General features: G+C 41.3%; 1 protein-coding gene across 1 annotated transcript in view; it reads left to right on the top strand.

Moving 5' to 3' along the window:
- Positions 1 to 12,307, top strand: part of LOC139920198 (leucine-rich repeat and fibronectin type III domain-containing protein 1-like protein) — a 67,246-nt gene extending 54,939 nt beyond the window's left edge. Inside the window, exons 7-8 of the mRNA XM_071910143.2 lie at positions 4,943 to 5,592; positions 12,255 to 12,307. Of these exons, the coding sequence (XP_071766244.1) occupies positions 4,943 to 5,592; positions 12,255 to 12,307 (703 nt within the window). The remainder of the gene's footprint in view (positions 1 to 4,942; positions 5,593 to 12,254) is intronic.
- The last annotated feature ends 7,997 nt before the right edge of the window (positions 12,308 to 20,304 follow it).

Here is a 20,304-nt window from a genome sequence, read left to right as displayed (position 1 = left end):
TGTTTGTGTATTGGAATGATGGAGTCTTTTTGTTCACCACTGATTGTGTTTAGCTAGACCTAGCTGTAAAGTCCTCTGAGACATGCTTGTGATGAAGGGCTATATAAATAAACTTGACTTCACTTGACATGTATGTGTGCGTGTATGTGTGTATGTGTGTGTGTGTGTGTGTGTGTGTCTGTGGGTGTAAGGGTAAACAGACGCGTAACAAAGCATTAGTGACTGTTGATCTGTGTGTGTATTTGTGTGTGTATGGGTGTTTGAGTGAGAGTGGCAGAGTAGTGCAACCCATTAGCCTTGTTTAGTAGCTGTTTGTGTGTCTTTGGGTCAAAGTATGTGTGTGAATCTGAATAGCGCAGGAAAGGAATCCATTAGGCAGTTCATCTGTGCGTGTGTGTGTGTGTGTGTGTGTGTGTGTGTGTGTGTGTGTGTTTGCGGGCGCGCGCGTGGTTGAACCCATTAACTGAATAAACCACCCAGGATGATTGCAGTGTCGACTGGGTTTGCTGAAGCATTTTCTGCTTGGCCCAGCAGTTCTTGGCCTTTTTAATGTCATGGCACACTTACCCAAGACCCAAAACTCCAAGCCCCACCTAATTATTGATTGGCTGTAAATGTCACATCAATCTCAGCACATCTGTGTAACAGTAGTTGCAAAAAAAGAAACAGATGCCGGCCAAAGAGCAAAAAGCCATATGCTGATTTCAGTACTAACATACATAGTATTATTGTGTACTCACAATACCTTTCCATAGGTTAATACACTGGTTAATACAGTGAGAAAAGGCTGTTGTAAAGTAAAGTGTTACCAGATATATTATTAGTCATATAGGGACTGATCAGATTTATGAGACTGACCATTTTGCTTCCCTGTACTCTAGAGCACCTGTAGAAGGATGCTGTTTTTTTTTTGTTTTTTTTATCTTGCCAAAGCTTGAATTTGAGTATGCTTGAATTTGAGTGTGATTAGTTTAGTGCAGTTTAGCTACTTGCAGTGATAAAAAATGATAAGAAGTAATAGGAATACAGTGACAGAACACACAATGATAAAAACAGAGAAAGAAGATAAATAAATATGCCAGGAGATCATAAGAAAACCTCACCTTAAGCCAAAGAGAAAAGAAATCAAGCTGGCAAGGTTAACAGAAACTAAATGACAACAAAACACAACACCGAGGACAACTTTCTGTTTCACTTTACTTTAATTCCTCTTACATCACCCTGTCAAACCAGCATATCCTCACCTCTTTGGACTGATGACATATTACTGGTGCTTTAACTCAGTTCAGTAAGAAGAAGAAAATGCCAATTTCATGTAATTTTAGAGTAAAATCATCCATAAAGCTCTCAGCAATATCACTGGACATGTAGTTGGTTATACTTAAGTGTTTTCACTAAAGTGGCCCTTTAAGAACTATAATAGAATATGGTTGGTGATTTTTGTTCAGCCAGTATCCTCACACTAACTCATGTAAATATGTACACAATGTGGTCACTAAATGAGTTTGTGCCCATTTTATTAGAAAAAGGAACATTCAGAAATTTAAACTTGACTTAAAATTTCCTTTATCACAAAACAACTGCATGTATAGTGTGAAAGGATGCTACCCAAATGCATACTTGGTTATACAGGCATGAAAGCTGCGAAAATTGTCACAAATATTGAAGCTTGCTTCTTCTGTTTCCATGCCAATTTAATTACAGACTCAATCAAGCCTGTGCCGTAATTCCTTTTGAGTCAGTTTGTTTTGTTGGTAAGTGTACTTTTGGTTACCTCGCTTTGAGTCATGAGAATCACAGCTTGTGTTTCCACAAACAGCAAAAGGATGGTGCAAGTTTCTACTTATTACTATGGAAAGCAGTGTGTTAGACTACATATATTTTTTTAGAAGCCCACATGTGCCCTATGCATTTCACTGAAGTCCACAGCCAAATGGGGCCTCCTGCTACCAGCAGCTGGTTTCCTTTAAGTCTCTTCACCATTAAACAATGACTTACCACCCGTCCCATTACGGCCCCTAAACATTCCGCTTGGACATTAACCCTCAGATTTGCGAGTTTGTGCGAGTCATGTCCAAGGGTGCCCCATTACCAAGTGAGCCAAATTAAGCGTGGGTGAGTGGCTGTTCAATCCCCCGACGCTTCCTCTAAATTGAGGCAATTAAAGTGCTGGCTTGAAAGCAATGGTTGCTCCAGCCGGCGTTGTGATGCCAAAAAGAACTACCGCAAATAGCATGGCAGAGACAGTTTCCCACATGTAATAATATAGCTCTAAATGAATTGGTTCTAATTACTGTAATTAAAATAATAACAACAATAATAATAATAATAATAATAATAATTCTTATCATATTTAATTATAAGAAATAAAGTCAATAAAACAGATGTGGATTTGTCACATTTTAGTTGAAAACACATACAATACAATACAATACAATTACATACAACAGCATGAATAGGAATTAGATAGGACTTTCATTGGACTGTTTGACAACTGTGGAATAAAACATGGTTAAACCATGGGGAAAACATTAAAAAAAAGTTTTCATATTTCCCCCAATATGTCATACAAAGTTGATATAAAATGAAAGAGTAACCTCTCAGGTAGAAACATCTATTTTACAATTTCACCATTCATTTAAATAAAAATATTAAACAGTCTCCCCTATAAAACTCCCCCTGAAACAAACATACTAACAGTAATTAGAAATTGTGTGCACCCCAATCTGATGTAAAGCACCAGTGATGTCGCGCCTGTGAGCGGCCCTTTCTGATACGTCACTAACACTGTCACTCAAAATGAAATGGGAGTGTTCAGGGGCTGTAATGGGACGGGAGGGATAGTTTGTCTTACTGCAAAGATGAAAAGAGAGACAAGCAGCCTGCCATTATTCTGTTCGAAAACATTTAGGGGGCCTCCCAATCTGCAATTTGTTGAATCTTAACGAGGCATAGGGTGGTGCTATTTTTTCTTCACATTTGCTTAAAATATCCCCTTAAAATAGCCTCTGGGAATCCCAGCCCATCTCAGTTCTCAGCTCATGTGGTGTTGCCCTTTGGCAAGACAGCAGGGTAGTGAGAGTTTCCTGGTTCAATTCCTATTAAAAACTCAGCTCTTAGATCAGTCCGGGATCCTTGCACACCAGACTTCCCAACCACACAAAGTCACGCACACACACACACACACACACACACACACACTCATACACACACACAGGGCTATCTGCCAAGATATACCTCCTGCATGGTAGCGGTTCAATGCCATCGATGAGCTTGGCGCTGAGACTGGGCCAGCTAATACACTGCTGCCCACTGGTTGACACACACACACGCACACACACACACACACACACACATCTGGCTTCCGATCAGTGCTATTTCACTCTGACTATATTGCAGAACCTTGTTTCTGTCCCTGCAGAGCTGGAAATACATTTATGGGGCAGGGATGGGCATGGGCAGGAAGAGTTATATAGGAGGAAAGTAAAAGAAATAGAGGAAGGGAGAGCAAAATATGATTTATATGAAATGTAGAAATGAAATATGGGTGTTTGACAGCTCTGCTAGTCATACTAGGCCCCTAGAGAGGGGTGGTGGTGGGGGGGGGGGTCTGAGGTTATCATGGAAAAAGCAGTGCTACTATTTACCTGGGAGAATTTCTCTAAATCTCCCTTAGGAGAGTGATGGTAAGAGAAAGCTAAAGCTATTTGCCTTCAGAAAGACAGAGAGAGGATGACAATGGGAAGAATCAGGAATCAGTTTAATCAAAGAATGATGATTTCTACAGCTGTGGGGGATAGAGAACTGAGTGAGTGTTTGTCAAATCACAGGCTTATGAATTCTAACTCTGGGGAAATAAGGGAGATGAGGTGGCTGGTGTGCCACAGGCTGTGCTGCATGGAAATATATAATGATAGCGCATGTGTCATCGCTGCAGCTTTCATGTCGTAACACAACACAAGACAAGGCAGTAATACAACAGGATGTAATATTAATTCATTTTGGCAAAAGGATTTCTTGTTTTATAACTCCTGGTTCCTTGTTTGATTGGTACAGTGTGGAGCCAATGGATAGACAGAGTTGGGCAGAGAGAGGTTTGCATTGGCAGCCATGTTAGCTCCCTGATCCTGCTCCGTGGCAGCTGTTAAGCAACCTGGGTTTCTATGCGAGTCAATTAGGACATCCAAAAATTGCGATGTCATTGAAAACATTGTTCCAGGATATTATTACATAATTTGCAGCCAGAAGGGAAAGCAACATGTTGACCATACTGTTGCCTAGAGTCTCTCACTGCTACACTATTGATAGGTTTAATAATCCAGTATTTCTACTGATATTGTCCGTACTGCCTGAGTTGTCTGAGTCCTTTACCATCAATCATGCACATTTCTTTGTGTGTCCTTGAGTTTTATTTGTTAAGCAAAATGAATGTTTTTTCTTCTTTTGAACTCTGTTTATTGGGTTTCATATTCATCTATGGAATGCTGATGCAGCATGTCAAAATAAATAATAAAAGTGATAGGCAGTATAGAGGAAAAGGATATAGGAGAAAAAAAACAGCATTTAATTTGTGCTTTGTCCAAGAACAGTTGTCAAGTTTTCAGTTTCAGAGCTAATGAAATGTAAACTTGTCCTTCTCCAGTCTGATGTGCTGCATTACATTTCTTATTCATGAAATATAATGGTGCAAATGGTTAAACTAAGCTGTGTCCTCTCTTCTAGTTGACATTTGGCTAACCAGATACATTGTGCGTGTGTGTGTGTGTGTGTGTGTGTGTGTGTGTGTGTTACCTGTAAAAATTACAGGTATGCTATTGTATGAGTGGCTGCAAACTGATATAAATCTTTGCTGCTTGATGTGTTAATGTATTAATTAATTTTGTTTCACGTTATCACATTCCCCGATACTAACCTCTTCCTTTCCTCTTGTCTGCTTTGGCAGGATGATTCCATCCAGCAGCAACGACTTCCTGGTTCGTGACCTCGCTGCTGGGCGCACCTACGATCTTTGCGTCCTGGCTGTGTTTGATGATGTCATCACGTCCCTGACAGCCACCCGTCCTCTGGGCTGTCTGTCGTTCACCACAGACACTGAGTTCAGCCAGTGCCAGGCCTTGCACAGCCACTTCCTGGGTGGGACTATGATAATCATCATCGGTGGGATTATTGTGGCGTCCGTGCTGGTTTTTATTATCATCTTAATGATTCGATACAAGGTTTACAGCCACCAAGGGCCGGGGCACGGAAAAGCAGCCATAGCGGCGACGGCGCCAAGACCACAGAGCAACGGGCAAGGAGGAGGGGGGCAGGTCCAAGTCCTCCCTCGCTCCGCCTCCAAAATGACTGACAGTCAGGAGGAGCAACTGCTGGGGCCGTCCAGGGCCATGTCGCCTAGCAACACCCTGAGAGACACTGTGGCATTGGTGGAGGAGGAGAGCAGCGGACGGGGCATAATGACAAGGACTGACTCTTTGGCCAATGAGGAGTTGCTGTCGCCCACCAAGGCCCGCCTCTCCTCCAGGGTCGCCATCGAGATGAAAAGCAGGCCGCCATCTGTCGCCAAAGAGCCCACCTCCCCCAAGGAACTGGCAGGTAGTAGAGAGAAAGAGAGAGAGACAGAGAGAGAGAGAGAGAGAGAGGAGGCAAGCAACAGAGCAGGAAGGAAGCAGTTCAGAGAGGGGGGAAGAGAGACGAGAAGTTGTCGCTGAGAGAGAGCAGAGAGAGAGACACAGAGAGAAGTGAGAAAATACAGTCAAACAGAAAGAGAAGGAGGATGGGAAATAGACAATGTGCAACTGAGGGTGTGAAATTGAGCGAGATAATGACTGAGAGTGGAAGAGTGAGAAACTGACTGAATGTGAAAGAGAGAGAGAATGGAGAAGGGAGATGTGGACTGGAAGGTAGTGAGAGACGTTGAGAGAGGGTGAGACGCTCGTCCGACTGTGTGTCTGCAGCATGTAGTGCTGCAGCTGAGGGGACGGGGTGACACATCAGATCACAGCTTCTCCGACTGTATGAGAAAGGTTAGCGTTCTTTAAGTAATTAAAGCCGGGCTCTCAGCTCCCTGATGCAGCTAGTTTTCCCTCGTTGATGTATGCATTTCAGGTTGGGCTTTTTTTCATTGTGTAGTATTAGATTTACTGGTGGCTGACTGGCTGACGCGCAGCGGCGTGCCATGGAGAGCTCAGGTGTGCATTGAGATTTTGCACAACAACAAAAACCCAGTGTGAAACAAAAATTACATTAACCTCCCTAAAATCGAATTAAATTACCTTAATCATACATCCCCATGCGGGTTGTATTTTGTTTTCAGCTCTTGCAAAATACATGGCTTTACTTCTGAACAATGGATGATTAGACATGACACTTAGAAAGGTTGTTGAAATGAAAGATGCTGCCGGACACCTTGACTTGAAGGAGAGGCATAGGCTGACATATCAGACCGCACCACATCAACTAGAGTATGTATTGAAAGGGTTAGGGCCATTTATATAACTATCCCTAGAGGGTGAGGCTTTCACCGTCCCAGAAAATATATTTTTAAGGCATTTTCTGCTTTTATTTCTTCTTTGCACTTAGATGGTACACAGCACAGAGTCCCGGGGAACATGGAGCGAGACACTGAGGGGGGCATGACATGCAACAACGGCCACACTCAAACCCATGACATTGTGACCTTGTTGCCATCAACTGCACTTTTGGGGGATTTTTGCATTGCGTAACGTTGGTTAGCCTGTTTCTATGTGTCAGAGGTATGGAAACCTCTGAGGGCCGACGTTAGAGGAGAGGGATGTGAACGTGCACTTGGGATCGCACATCACACCACAGCTAACATTACTCAGGATGGTGTTCTTTGTATATCTTCCATTAGAGCGTTAGAAGCAGTTAGACTTTCAGCACCCTGAAAGGCTTGTTTTCTGTCAAGAATGACACAACCATAGAGCTTAAGAGTAAAAAAGGAATATGGTAAAGAATACCAAAGTAGGGCTTATTGTAGGGTTGGCTGGAATTCAATATCAGGCTCAAAGAAATCCAAGAGACTCTTTTTTTTCCCCTTTATAAAAAGTTAAAATGTCTTTAATACAGTGGCACACCAGAGGAAATTTAAAGAACACGCTTTCCCTCTTGTTTTTGCTCATTGGCATAAATGGATATCGTGCAGCATTAGTTAGACTATTACTATTACACTGTTGGCCTAAGAGAGGGTGCACTATTAGAGGAAATGTGATGAGGCGATGAATATCAGTTCACTCCATTTGACCTTGTACTAAAATAATTAGTTATTTCTATGATCAGGGGGTCTCTTAAGGCCTTTCTTCTGCATTGGTTAGTGACTTTCTTGGCCTTCTAGGAGGGCAAAGGTTACAGGGCGAACTGTATTGTAGCCTTTATCTTCATTCTGAGTTTGTTCTGCTTCAAACACAAATCAAATGGCTGCATTCAAAGCTAAGTTCTGGGCAACTTTCCTTCAAAGCCACTGCCAACTCTCACTCAAAGAGAAAAGTCCACTCTAACAGAGAGCTATTTATTTAACATTATTCCTTGAGCAGTTTAGCCTTGATTTGTAATGAAAAACATCTCTCTCACATGTAGAAATGAGAGAGCCAAGATTCACCTCATCCTTACTAGTTTTCTCCAAATCTGTTCATCTTCTTGGCTAGTAACAACAGCAGTAGTGGCTACTGGCCCACTGACAGGAAAATGCCGTCAGACAGCTGGTGGAAAGTTAGCAGGAGGAAACTAGCAAGCAAGCTGTTAATTGGTTAGCTGGCTTGAACCCTTCAAAACCCAACAAAACATTCTCTCTTTTAAAATTGTATTTATTGGAAATGTCAGCAATCACATAATTGTGATTTCACCTAATGTTTAAGGAAAGGAAATAGCATTAAGTTGCTTTATGCAACACAAAATGATAATATTGTGATACATTTTTTTTCCTTTACCTGAAAGAAATTGTATGATTATATGCAATGCAGTCAAGAATAAAGTAACCATCAAGGAAAGGTTTAGAGATACATTTTAAGGTGTTTTTATACATTCAGGCACGGATTCTACGGATCCAAATGTTCTGGAGAGAGTTGCTCATGTTCATAAAACTAGCTTGAACTGTTCAATATTACTGGAATAATAGGAATCCACAAGAGCATGTGAATTCTCTTTTAGGGTCGATTTTTCCTGTACTAAGCCCACTGCATTGCACTTCCCCTTTAACACCAATCCACTCAGGAAATGAGGGTTTCATTAGAACAGATAAATGAAGACACCATTCCACATGAGCGGCTTAAACAGCTGAGTCGAAATACTTTATCAGCGGCTGATATGTCATTCAGTTGGCCTTTCTGAATGGATTGAAATGAGATGTCGCTGAGCCCCAACTCTGATAGCAGGGGGGAGGCGAGAGATCTGTGCAAAGCGCAGCAGCTTAGCCAGTGAATTCAGGGAAAGTTTTCACCTTTTAGAAACTCTACTGACCCACTTCAGACCTGTAGTGGCTCTGACATCTATAACAGATTTATGGGCTTTGTTCACATCTCCATCACTCATTATTGTATGAAAGGAGAGCTTCACAGTTTTTTGATCATGTCAAATGTCATATTAGCTAACAGGGGACCATGGATATTAATAGGCTTTAAACATCATATTACAGAAACAAGTTGTTTTTCAGTTGTTTTTCTCACCTTTGAAGCTAGTTAATGGGAAGTCTGTGGGGAAATAGAGTTCAGCCAGTGTTCAAAGGGTTGATGGCCAAATTGGAGTTATGCAGGAGAGCAATGGGGTAGTGCTCATTAGGACTGTAACTGTCTAGAATTTCACAAACTGTGATCAGGAACTAGCTAGAATTGTACTTTGTTGCAGTATTGAGATGCCACCACACAAACAAAGTCAAACATTTCCCCTGTAGGTCTAATTAACTGTTCCAACTTAATCCCACCCCAAATGACCGCAAGTATGCAGTATGACTGAAGTATGTCAGTCAAACTTCTGTAAAGAGCTTCCACAGAGCATGACAGACTTTAATAAGACAGATAACAAAACAATGATTTATGATTTATCCAAAAGAAGTCACAGCTGGCAGTTGTGTTCTTTGTTTTCTAGCTTTGATTCCAAGATCATAAGCACATTGCGGGCAGAGATTTGTGTTTTGGTTAGGCCCAGCAGGAGCTGAATCCCTAACATACCATGTTACCATGATTTGCAGGGAGCCGATGTGGGATCCTGTTACATGGATCCTTTTAAGTACAGCTATAGAATTCAGAGAAATGTTAAATAGCAAAAAGAAGAACATTAATCTTCCTTCCATCCCCCTTTTTACATCTGAGCAAATCACCCACTGTGTTTACACATTTGTAAACATCTTAAGACAGTGAGTACATATGCACAGGAATAACATCGCTGAACCCTACTGGTGTTGATGCCTTTAACAATGGGTTTCATACTCATTGATCTGTGTAGAACAAGAATAGATTATCTGCCACTGACCTTTTGTTCAGTCTACACAGAAATCAGATAATGAAGAAAGATGCATCTAATAAGTAATTGTGTGAAAATGTCATGCAGGCCCTGCATGATTTTACAAGATTATAAAAGGGCCAGCAAACACAAAACTGTTGGACTCTGCCTAAATTGTATTACTTTGGACAAAATAATTTGTTTTAAGCTCAGTCGATTAAATTTCAACATCAATTTAATAATGTTGTGTTACATTAATTTCCATAAAAAAGATCTCAAGGTACACCTGATCTCACTCCTTTGCATAGAAGTGTGCCTTAAATTAGGAATGAAAAATCACTCAGATAATGCATAGCATTGTATTTACAATGGGAGAAAGCCTTGCTGTAAGTTACTAAAGGCCATGATACGAATGTAGATGGCAAATCTGTCTTATGATGACAATATATTTTCTATGATACTTTTGTTCCATATATCCATATATGTTGATTTAATCAAAATCAAGGCTTGTAACCCCAAATAAAGTTTTTTCCACTGTGTAAAGATTTTGCTGCCAGCAGTTAACGAGCCAATATTACAAACAGATGTTTCAATCTGCCAAAAAATTATATTAATTTGCAAACACCTCATGATGTCTGATTATCTTGATAATATCCTAAAATGATAATCTAATATTACCCCTTAGTGTGCCTAACAGGGCGTACACACTGCGAGCGACCTGCTTGATGTGTCACTCTATTCTGACTGATTGTGTGCGGTGTGAGAGGCTCAGATTGCATCTATGTGGGAGTCTGCAGCTACAAAGTTTTGAACAGCCAAGTCATGTATTTTCTGCTGCTCTGTTATTGCCTGTCAAAATGTTACGTTTCAGTGAGTTCAATGAGTTCAATGAGCTAGCTGGCAAGCACTAATTAGGTAGTATTAATCTAAAATAAACAGAAAAAAAATCTAAATTACTTTCAAGCTTACCCTTGACCTCGGTGATGGATGCAACAGTTCCCCAAGCAACGTTTTTGACTTTTAGTCCTGTAGAGAACTGGGAAGCTTTGGATGGCTGTAATCAACTTCTCATCCATTTTTGCACTTGCCAGGTGGAATTTGTGTTCATAGAATGTAATCACATCAGTAAGGAGACAAAGAGGCACACAAATCGGATTGGCTGTTGACACCGATGGCCTCAAAAAGTTCAGCAGTGGCCAACTTTTCTCGCTGACAGGGTTGTTGACCGTCCACACATTGGCCGAGTCACTCCGGTCGCTCGGCCCTATGGGAAATGAACGGACTTCCGATGACTTGTTGATTGTGTTGCTCGCGGTGTGAACGCAGGGTTGCTTTCAGGCCAGCAATGATTCTGTAGGAGTTGGTGTCAGTGTTTCACAAAATGATGGATATCTCATTCTGGAACAAAAGTCTTCAAAGGAAGCCCTGTGCTGTGCCTACAATGGGAGAAAAGACTAATGTGTTTGTAGAGGCTATTGGGGCTTCTCTGTGTCTGTGATGTATTTCACTGGCTGCTGCATTGCAGAGAAAGGCAACATTGATCTGATCAGAGAGAGCTGCAGTGAGTCAGAGCGCCTGAGGAATAGTGCAACTGACAGATACACAGAGAGACCCCATTAAGGGCACACGGTTGTCAAAAATGTGACCCAGCATGAAAAAAACAGACACATTGTGGGAGATTGTTTTTTCTGTTTTGGTTTTCCTAATTGATTGATTTGCATTCAGAGGTTTAGATTGGCGTGTTACATAATAGGAGTAAATCAATTATTTGAATTATTAAATATGATTAATTATAGAATCAAAAAAAGTACATTTTGATCCAAGTTTTTCTGATTTAAAATGGGTCTTCTGTGTTTGTGGCATTTGATCACAAATATATTTTAACTGAGAGACTTTGTAGCAAATGACAAGAAGCATAGATGATTTGAAAATTAGCACTGTGCCTTACATACACAGAAGAGAAATGAACACTGCTCTTCAGTAACAAACTACACAATACAGAACATTTTGGCATTGACAGTGTCACCTTGCAGCTGAGATCTAGGTTGGGGCCGGGATGGCAGGCAATCTGCTGCATGTGGGTCTACTACTGTAACCTGAACACGAAGTAGAACATTTTAATCAGTTGTAGGAGTAATTATACGAGGGACACTTGAATATGTGTGTGTGTGTGTGTGTGTGTGTGTGTGTGCTGGAGGCTATCTTGGAGGAGTACAAATGTCCCTAGAAGGATAGCCAACATAGGAAAATTGTCAGGTATAACACAAGGATGTGAATGTGTGTGTACGTGTCTGTGGGTGTGAGTCTGAGTGTATGCTTGTACGTGTGTGTGTGTGTGTGTGTGTGTGTGTGTTCTCCCCATGGCCCGCCCATGACCCTGTAGCCTGTCTGTCCTCCATGTATTTTAATCTATCATCACTCCTCTCAATGCCATCCCTTATGCCCTGCCTCATTCTTCATCGCTGTCTGTCTCTCCGAATTCGTCTCTCTCTCTCTCTCTCTCTCTCTCTCTCTCCTCCTCCTCCTCCTGTCCCGATGTGTTTCTCAACCTCGCTCTATCTTTCTCTCTCTCTCACTTTCCTTCTTGTTCTCTCTACTTTTGTCTCTCTGAACTCCCCTCGCACTCTCTCTCTCTCTCACGCCTCCATCTACCCCCTCTTACTCCCTGCTCTTTTTCTCTGCGTCTGCATCCATGTTGTTCGCTGTTTCTCATGGCTTGTTTCTCTTCATCTCTCTCTCACTCTTCCCCTATCTCTCTCTCTCTCTCTCTCTCTTTTGTCTGTCTGTCTCTCCACCGCCCCCAGCAGCAGATGACAGGCGGCCTCGTAGTGTCGAATGGAGCGCCTTTAAGATCTGAGGGTCTCTTGGCCTCGCAAAAGAGAGAGCGCCAACACTACACACCAAGAGTAATGACTCTCACTTAAAACTGTATAACGCTCCCTTTATTTCTTCCTCCGGTCTCCCGTCTGTTTCTCCCCGTCTGTCTCTCACCCGATGTCACCGCTCCTCGCCTCCCCTTCCCTCCCTACTCCTGCTTCACACTGGCACTCGCTCACCCGCTGATTTCTCTCCCTCTTTTGCCCCCCCCCCCCTTCTTTCTTCTCCTTCTCACTCCCAAACCTTCACTCGCTCTTTAAACTTCCCTTCTCTCCCCTCTTAGTTTCTCTTTAACTTTAATGCTTTAACTTTCTTTAAACTTCTCTTTATCTCTTTATATGTTTCTGGTTTCCGCTTCTCGTGGTCTCTCTCTTTCATGTCTTTCTTCCCTCTGCCCTCTTTGCCTTCCTCCCTCCCTCCCTCCCTCCCTCCCTTCTCTTTTGTTTGTTTGACGTTCACTTTTCCTTTTTAATGATCTCACTCCTTTTCTTGTGTCTCTTCTCATCCTAACCTCTGTTGTTTTCCTTCCCTCTCCTTTTCTCACCTTTCCTTGATTCTCTTATGCCCTTCTCTTCCTTTTCCATTCCCTCTCTCTCCATGGCATTCCCTCTTTCCTTTTCTTTTCCCTAGCTCCCTCTGTCTCCCTTCTGCTCACACGTCCTTTTTCTCTTCTGCTGCATTTACAATATACGACTCCTTATTCCTGTATTACCTTTCTCTTTCCAGTGTGTTTTCAATTTAGAATACCTTTGCTTTCTAGTTATTTTTCATTTCTCTTCCTCTCTACCCATCTCCGTGCCACTAGTGTCCTGTCTTATCGTCTCCGCTTTCCGCCTTCTCTTTTCTCCTCTCTCCTCTTTCCATCACCCCATCTCTTCCATCCATCTGCCTGGTACAAAGAGTGATGGAGGAGAAGAGAGGAGAGGAGAGGAGGATGATGGAGGAGAGGACAGTGGAGATGTGGGGTGGTTGTGATGGATGAGTACAGACTGAGGCATTAAGATGACACAATAAGCGCTGGTTGTACATAAATACAGTTAAGAAATATCCCCCCTGACAAACACAGTTAAGAAATGTTCTCCTGACAAATACACACATTACAAATAACAGCTGTGGACGTATACTGCCACAGCAAGCGCGACTTCATCATTCTCCATTCTATTGCAATTCTTCGCTTTCCCCTGACAGCAAATCTTGCTTGTGCAGACATTTTGTGGAGGCCATTTTGCCTCCAAACAACAAACATGTTTGTACAAAAGAAAACTTAAACTGATTTAACAAAAGTAAAAAGTAAAGACATTTTAAAGAAGACTTATTAAATGTATTTCTTAATTATTGTCTTATAAACTCACCATTTTCTAACGAACATTTTAAGAACTTTTTGCAACTTAAGAAGTTAATAGCTATTATCTACTTATGTCACCCTTTATATGACAGCAATTTTTTTCATTATTTAAAAATAATCATTCCTAACCATTGTGGGCCATTTTATTATGTCTGTGTATTTGCATAACATTTTGGATTTCAATAGCAATGGGGCAAGAAGCCAGAACAGTCATTACATTTCCTAAACTTGAAATAAGTGACATAACACTAATTACAAGTTCTTATCTAAGAATAAGTACAAGCCTCAGCATCAAAACATTCAATTAAAACCTGTGTTAAACTAGTAGTTTTACCAATGAATTATAAGCCTTGCCCCTCTTCCATTCTTCATTCAAATTGTGATGCTACTTTAAAGTCAGGAAAAAGCAAGACATTTCAATCTTTACTTTTAAGAGTTCCATTTATTTATATACAGTATATATTTTTTTTCTTTTCCTTTAGGAAGAAGTATAGCTCAAATAATTATTTCCTCAGAACTTTCTGTAAATCAGGCCTGTAGCAAGGGATCAGGTTTAGTTCAACTGGGGACCAAAACAGCAGAAGTTAAAGACACTTATTGTTGTGTAACTGCTGTAGTACAAGTTGAGTACAAGAGTTGTCCCTAGACATGAGTAAAACCAGTCTTCTGCATTTGCTAGGCCTCTGTTTATTTTCAACACAACATTAAATGTGTTGAAAATAAATGACTTGTAGTTCTTATAGGTTAGTTCTGTTCTAGTACACTGATATCCTAAATGTTCTGCTTAAGAAGAAGAATATCCTTGATGTTCTCATTTTGAATCCTGGAGTTCTGTTCTGTTGTAGAACACTAACGTTCTAAATGTTCTGCACTAGAACACCAGTGTTCTAAATTTTACATCAAAGAACCCTCAATGTGCTGTCTTAATACCCTGATGTCCTGCCTGGTCTATTCTAGAACTCACATTTTCTAAATTGTGTCTTCTAGAGCTCTGATGTCTTCACTGAATATCCTTTTGTCAAAACCTGATGTTCTGAATGTTCTATTCTAGATCACTGATGTTCTATCTGTCCCTTTTTAACCCCCCCCCACCCCACCCCCCCACCCCCATTCTAAATGCTCCCTTTTAGAACGCAGATGATGTCCTTGTTGTTTGAGAATCCTGTTGTGTCATTGTGCTTGATGCCATTTTCTGAAACATACAGTAATGTTTTAAATGCTCTACTTCCAAAACGCTGATGTTCTTGGTCTCCTGTTTTCTAGAACCCTGATGTCGTTGTTCTGAGGGGCAGACGCAGAAAGTGGAGGTCACCACCGAGGACAGCTGGTGAAAACCCTGAAGAACTAAGGCCCTTGCCCCCCCTTCCCCCTCCTCCCCCTGTCTCCTGTTTACTGTACCCATCACTTTATTTCCATGACTACCATGGGGTCATAGACCTGTACTGTCTGGTTCAGCCGGTTGTTATGCTAACCGGTTAACCTGGTTCTCTTGTCTGGACTGGATGACTATATCAAGATCTGGTGTCTGTTTGGCTATTGACTGGCCAGTTGCTGCAGGGTCCGGCTGCCCATGTGATCATTTTAATCAGTATTATGGAACTGCACTCGCTAAATGCTGAATTATCTACTTTAAAACATCTGTATCAGTGTGGAAATTGATACAGTGTGGCTAGATAATAAAAAAAAGGCATCTGGATATGTCTCGACATAAATATGGACAGAAAATATGAGTTAACTTATGACCATATGGAGTAGCATCGACATGCATGGACAGATAATAAATTAAATGGATAAAAAACAGATGGACAGACAATGAAATGGCTGAACAGTAAAAAAAAAAAAAAATGGATGAATAGATAATAAAACTCAACCTGGATATACTGTAGGATGGATTATCAAAACAGAAAGGTAATAAAATCAATAAAAGCATCTGGATGGGTCTGGTTTTGGATATGAACATATGTTACACACATTAACTGCAAAGACATCTCAGTCTTTCTGGATCAGCAACCAAACGTAAAGGACTCTGAACATGGCTGGCTCTAAATGGCTCCGCTCTACTAATCCCTGTGGAATAATACAATTCTTCTGATCTGAATTGAGCTGAGCTGAACTGTACTGATTTTAGCTGAATTGAGCCAGACGTACCTGGACTGAACTGGAACTGGAACCGATTCAGAACTGGAAGTAAACCTCTGAACTGATCTGGTTTGACCTGGACAGAACTGGACAGGACTGGATCCAGCAGAGCCTGGGTTAGAGTTGGAGACTGGACACAGAATCGGATTGTGCTGCAGCTGGATTAGGACGGTCTGGTGTGGACTAAACTGGACTAGACTAGACTAGACAGATCTGTTATCTATTGGCCTAGTCTGTACACACATCTATTGGTGTATCTACTGCTCTTGACTGGATTGGACTGGTGTGGTCAGGATCTTGTGGACCTTTACCAGCTTCTGTCTCATCTCTCCAGGCCTACTTAAACAGGTGAGTAATCTGCATATTAGCCTATTAACCTAACCAAACGAGCAGCCAAATGAGAAGCTCTCTCTCACCCAAAGACCCAGGCTCATTAATTATTGTGCCATATGGTAACCCACAGGCAGTCACCTTGGCCCTCCACCAAGTTTGGGTCCTGCCCCATAGCTTAAGACACACTTACATTCACCAGTCTCCCCTCTTGGCATGAGCAGCCTAACCTAATGAGGGCCCCGGTCTAACGAGCGCCACCTAATTGCTGTCAGCTAGACAATTAGAGAGCCACCCTGGCTAAATGATCTGCCTCATTACTACTCCATTGACAATATCACAGCAGGAGGCAAGGAATTTTGTCTTGCTTTCTTATGTCTTTGTGAGTCATTCTTTGGCTCTCTCTCTCTCTCTCTCTCTCTCTCTCTCTCTCTCCCTTTGTTTCTCTATCTCACCATGTGTCACTCTCTGTGTCGGTCTCTCTCAGCTGTCTCTCTTGTTTTGTCTGACCTGCCTGGGGCAGTGACACAATACTAGTGGAAAATATAATAGGCCGGTAAGGGAGATGGTTAGGAGCTAACTCATAGCCTGAGGGATGGACCTTGCCTCTACAAGAGGGGTCAGCTTCACTTTTCAGTATCTCTTTAGTCATGGAAATAGACTATACATAGAGGTGTGACGGTGCAGAATTCGATACATCCCATACCCAAACTGGGGGGATTACTTTCAAAATGTAATTTCAGATTGACTGTAGATTACTGCAATATACTGTATTTTTAAATAATCAAACTTCAGTAATGTAACCTCATTACTGTTAACCATTTTTCAATCATTGTCCAGTATTAATGGAAACATTTTTTTTCACAATTTGCTAAATGGGTATCCATGATCTCACAGTGTGCCTTTTAACCCATCAGACATGTTTTGAGTAATTCAAGTATTTCCAAATCTTTTCAGAGCGACAGTTTGAGGCTGCATCATATAGAAATGGAAACGACTGATATACTGTTCGCAGACTAAGAGTGGAGAGTAACAGTTATTCAAGTTTGTATTTAAGTACATTTTGCTTGTACTTTACATGAGTATTTCCATTGTAGAAGACTACACTTTACTTTTACTCGTCTTACTTTCAGTTTGGTCAGAGAGAACTGATCAAATCTGACACATGCATACACACCCACACAAACTGTAGAAGGATGTCTTTTGGATGGGGAAGGAAGGAGAGGACGAGGAGGAGGAGGAGGAGGAGGAGGAGGACAAGGCAGGATGAGACAGGGAGGCAGAGGTAATCAGGGTATAGCCAGAGGTAATCACCCTCAGATTTGCCGTGATGGAACTGGACAATTCTGGCATACAAGCTCTCGGTGGTTATGTTTTTATCCCCAAATCATCAGCATAATCATAAATGTTCTACAGAAATCTAGTCATATATGACTAATGTGTCTAATGTGTGGGATGTGTGTATAAAAGGTTGCCTCACCTTGGGACCAAGCCATGTCAAATGGAGCATGTACTGCAAAATGTCAATGGCAAAATCCACCTTTTTTTTTTTTTCTGAATTCCAGTAAAGTATGATTCATGAGGTCTAAAGTCAATGCAGGACACTGATAAAAATCAACACTCACAATTATTCAAGACTTTTTTCCATATCCATCAAAGGTTGCCGGGTATCAATCTATGTTTAAAACAGTCACAGCCTCTGTGAATGTCAAGTGTCTCAGTCAATATATGCCCTAAATCAGCTTTTTTTTCAACTATGGGCTGGGGCCCAAAAAGGTTGTATGCCTGTTTTTGTGGGGTCTCCACATTACCAGAATATTAGTATTAGTTAGTTAGTAGTGTTGGTATTAGCCTCCATTACAATGTTAGATAGATAGATGTATTTCTTGGTCCTTTCAGAAATTTGTCGTGTGCCATACAGCAATCATCAGACAACTACAACGACAACTACAACTATGTTCTCCAGGATGACACTAAATCCCAAGCAAAAAAATGTCAAAACTCCTACCCCAAGTAAAAATAATTTACAAATATACAAACGAATTGGCAAGGAAAAACAATACATCACCCTCGTCGGAGAGCCCCGTCATCACTGGACACAAGCATAGAATTCTGTTCTGCTAGCATCAAATTGGTAAAATGCAATTTTCAGTGTTTCCTTGCTTGGAAATTATGGAAACATACAGTGATTTCTGTTGTGTTTGGATTAGAGAGCAAACCACATTTTTTTTCAACAAGGGACAGGTAGAAGGCTGATTATAGAATGTTGCAAATACCTCCAACAAACTGTCTCCAGTTTTTATTTGCATTTCAATAACAAAATGATACGAGCACTTTCATTGTGCATTCAGTGAGCGCAATGATGATGAAAACAAATCATTCTACCTTTTTGGCCCTGTAGATAGAAACAGGAATAGAATCAGAATGGGAACTTGTGTGTTGTATCACAGTAATCTCCTTTGGTACAACTAAGACTGTGCGTGCATGTGTGTGTGTGTGTGTGTGTGTGTGTATGTGTGTGTGTGTCAAGGAAGTGGACGAGATGCTCAAATAAACAATCACACACCAGCTAGGACAGGGAAGGGAAATGTTTGTTCATGTAAACAGCTTCTGGTGTCTGACAATTGCAATCACATTCATATTGTTCTGAGAGGACACACAAGTACACACACACACACAACGTAAAACAAATACACAAACTAGAAGTATGGTATAAAAATAGATCCCGTATGAAAAGGGGCTCTGTAAAGTGCACAACATCACAGAGTGCACTCAGTTGTGTTCAAGTGTTAAAGGAGAATACCGGTGTATTTAAGATGTTGGTGATGTCACATGGTTAGGGTTTACTGTTAAGTTTTTTTTTTGTGTGTGTGAGGGAGAGAGTTCTCATTCACAAAACTGAGTCGATGGACCCTAGGAATAACATATAATATTGAGTAATAAATTGAGTGATATTCCCTATAAAGCAAGCTCATTGGCCGGTGGGTAGGTGATCCGAGGAGATAGAGGTAATCCATATATTTTACCCTGAACTCCCGCAGCCATTTATATTATGCTTCATCATCACAAAACAGTGACATATTGTGTTGCATTGGTGGGATGAGGAGGAACTACAGGGATGGGAGAATTGGTAGAAAGGGCACTTATACTTGGTACATTACTGTGATTTCCTTTGGTAAAATCCATATGGTTGCCATGGAATTTTAATGATTTTAATGTAGAAATGAGGATCGTTTCATGAGGGAACAGTCGTGATTCCTAGAAAGTTGAAATGTCTAACACAATTGGCGCTGTAAACCCAGCAACATAATGCCTTTTTACTCAGCAGCTCTGAGTCTTTTGCGCCAAACCAATGATTATTTCCATGACAACATTCTTCAACATCTGATTGCAGCCTCTGTAAGTGCACCAGCTAAATTTCCACTCAAGAAAGTTACAATTAGGAAGCCCCCGCTTCTATACATTCTCTGCTCTGGAGGCAAGGCAGTGACATTGTATAGGAATTGTGTAGCCATTGTAACTGTGACACTGTAACAATGGTGAATTACTCCTGTACTATTGCTCTGCCACTGACAGATTTGTTCAGGAAAGTTGAATTTTGCTGCCTTTTCAGCCTCCCAAATGATCATGCCTCAAATGATCTGGAAATCAGTTAATTGATGATGCAAACCAGTTAATTGACACAAGTTTTATGTTACACCATGGTTATTTAGTTCTACGTGACAGCATGTGAGTTGTAGTATGGCGGGGTTTCACTTCATGTGACAGCTTCCATCTGTGGCCATTTTGCAGCAGCCATTATGAGTCCCTCTGAGCATCCATTTGGTTTATTTCATTTAGTGAGACTAAATTGGGAAGGTGAAAAAAAAACAACATAGAGTGCAGTTGTTATTCCAATGCTAATGTAGGGTAGATGTTGTGTTCACTGTATGTGGGCTGATGGGCTGTATGTCAGTTTAAGCAGCATCACACATCTGGTGGCTGATACAGCCAATACTGTCTGATCTCTCTCTCTCTCTCTCTCTCCTCCTCCTCCTGTCCCCATGTGTTTCTCAACCTCGCTCTATCTTTCTCTCTTCTCACTTTCCTTCTTGCTCTCTCTACTTTTGTCTCTCTGAACTCCTCTCGCACTCTCTCTTTCTCTCACGCCTCCATCTACCCCC

This window comes from Centroberyx gerrardi, chromosome 6, assembly GCF_048128805.1.
Source record: "Centroberyx gerrardi isolate f3 chromosome 6, fCenGer3.hap1.cur.20231027, whole genome shotgun sequence".
Lineage (NCBI taxonomy): Eukaryota > Metazoa > Chordata > Actinopteri > Beryciformes > Berycidae > Centroberyx > Centroberyx gerrardi.
The sequence above is the reverse complement of the archived record's forward strand: the minus strand, read 5'-3'. Positions and strand labels throughout refer to the sequence as shown.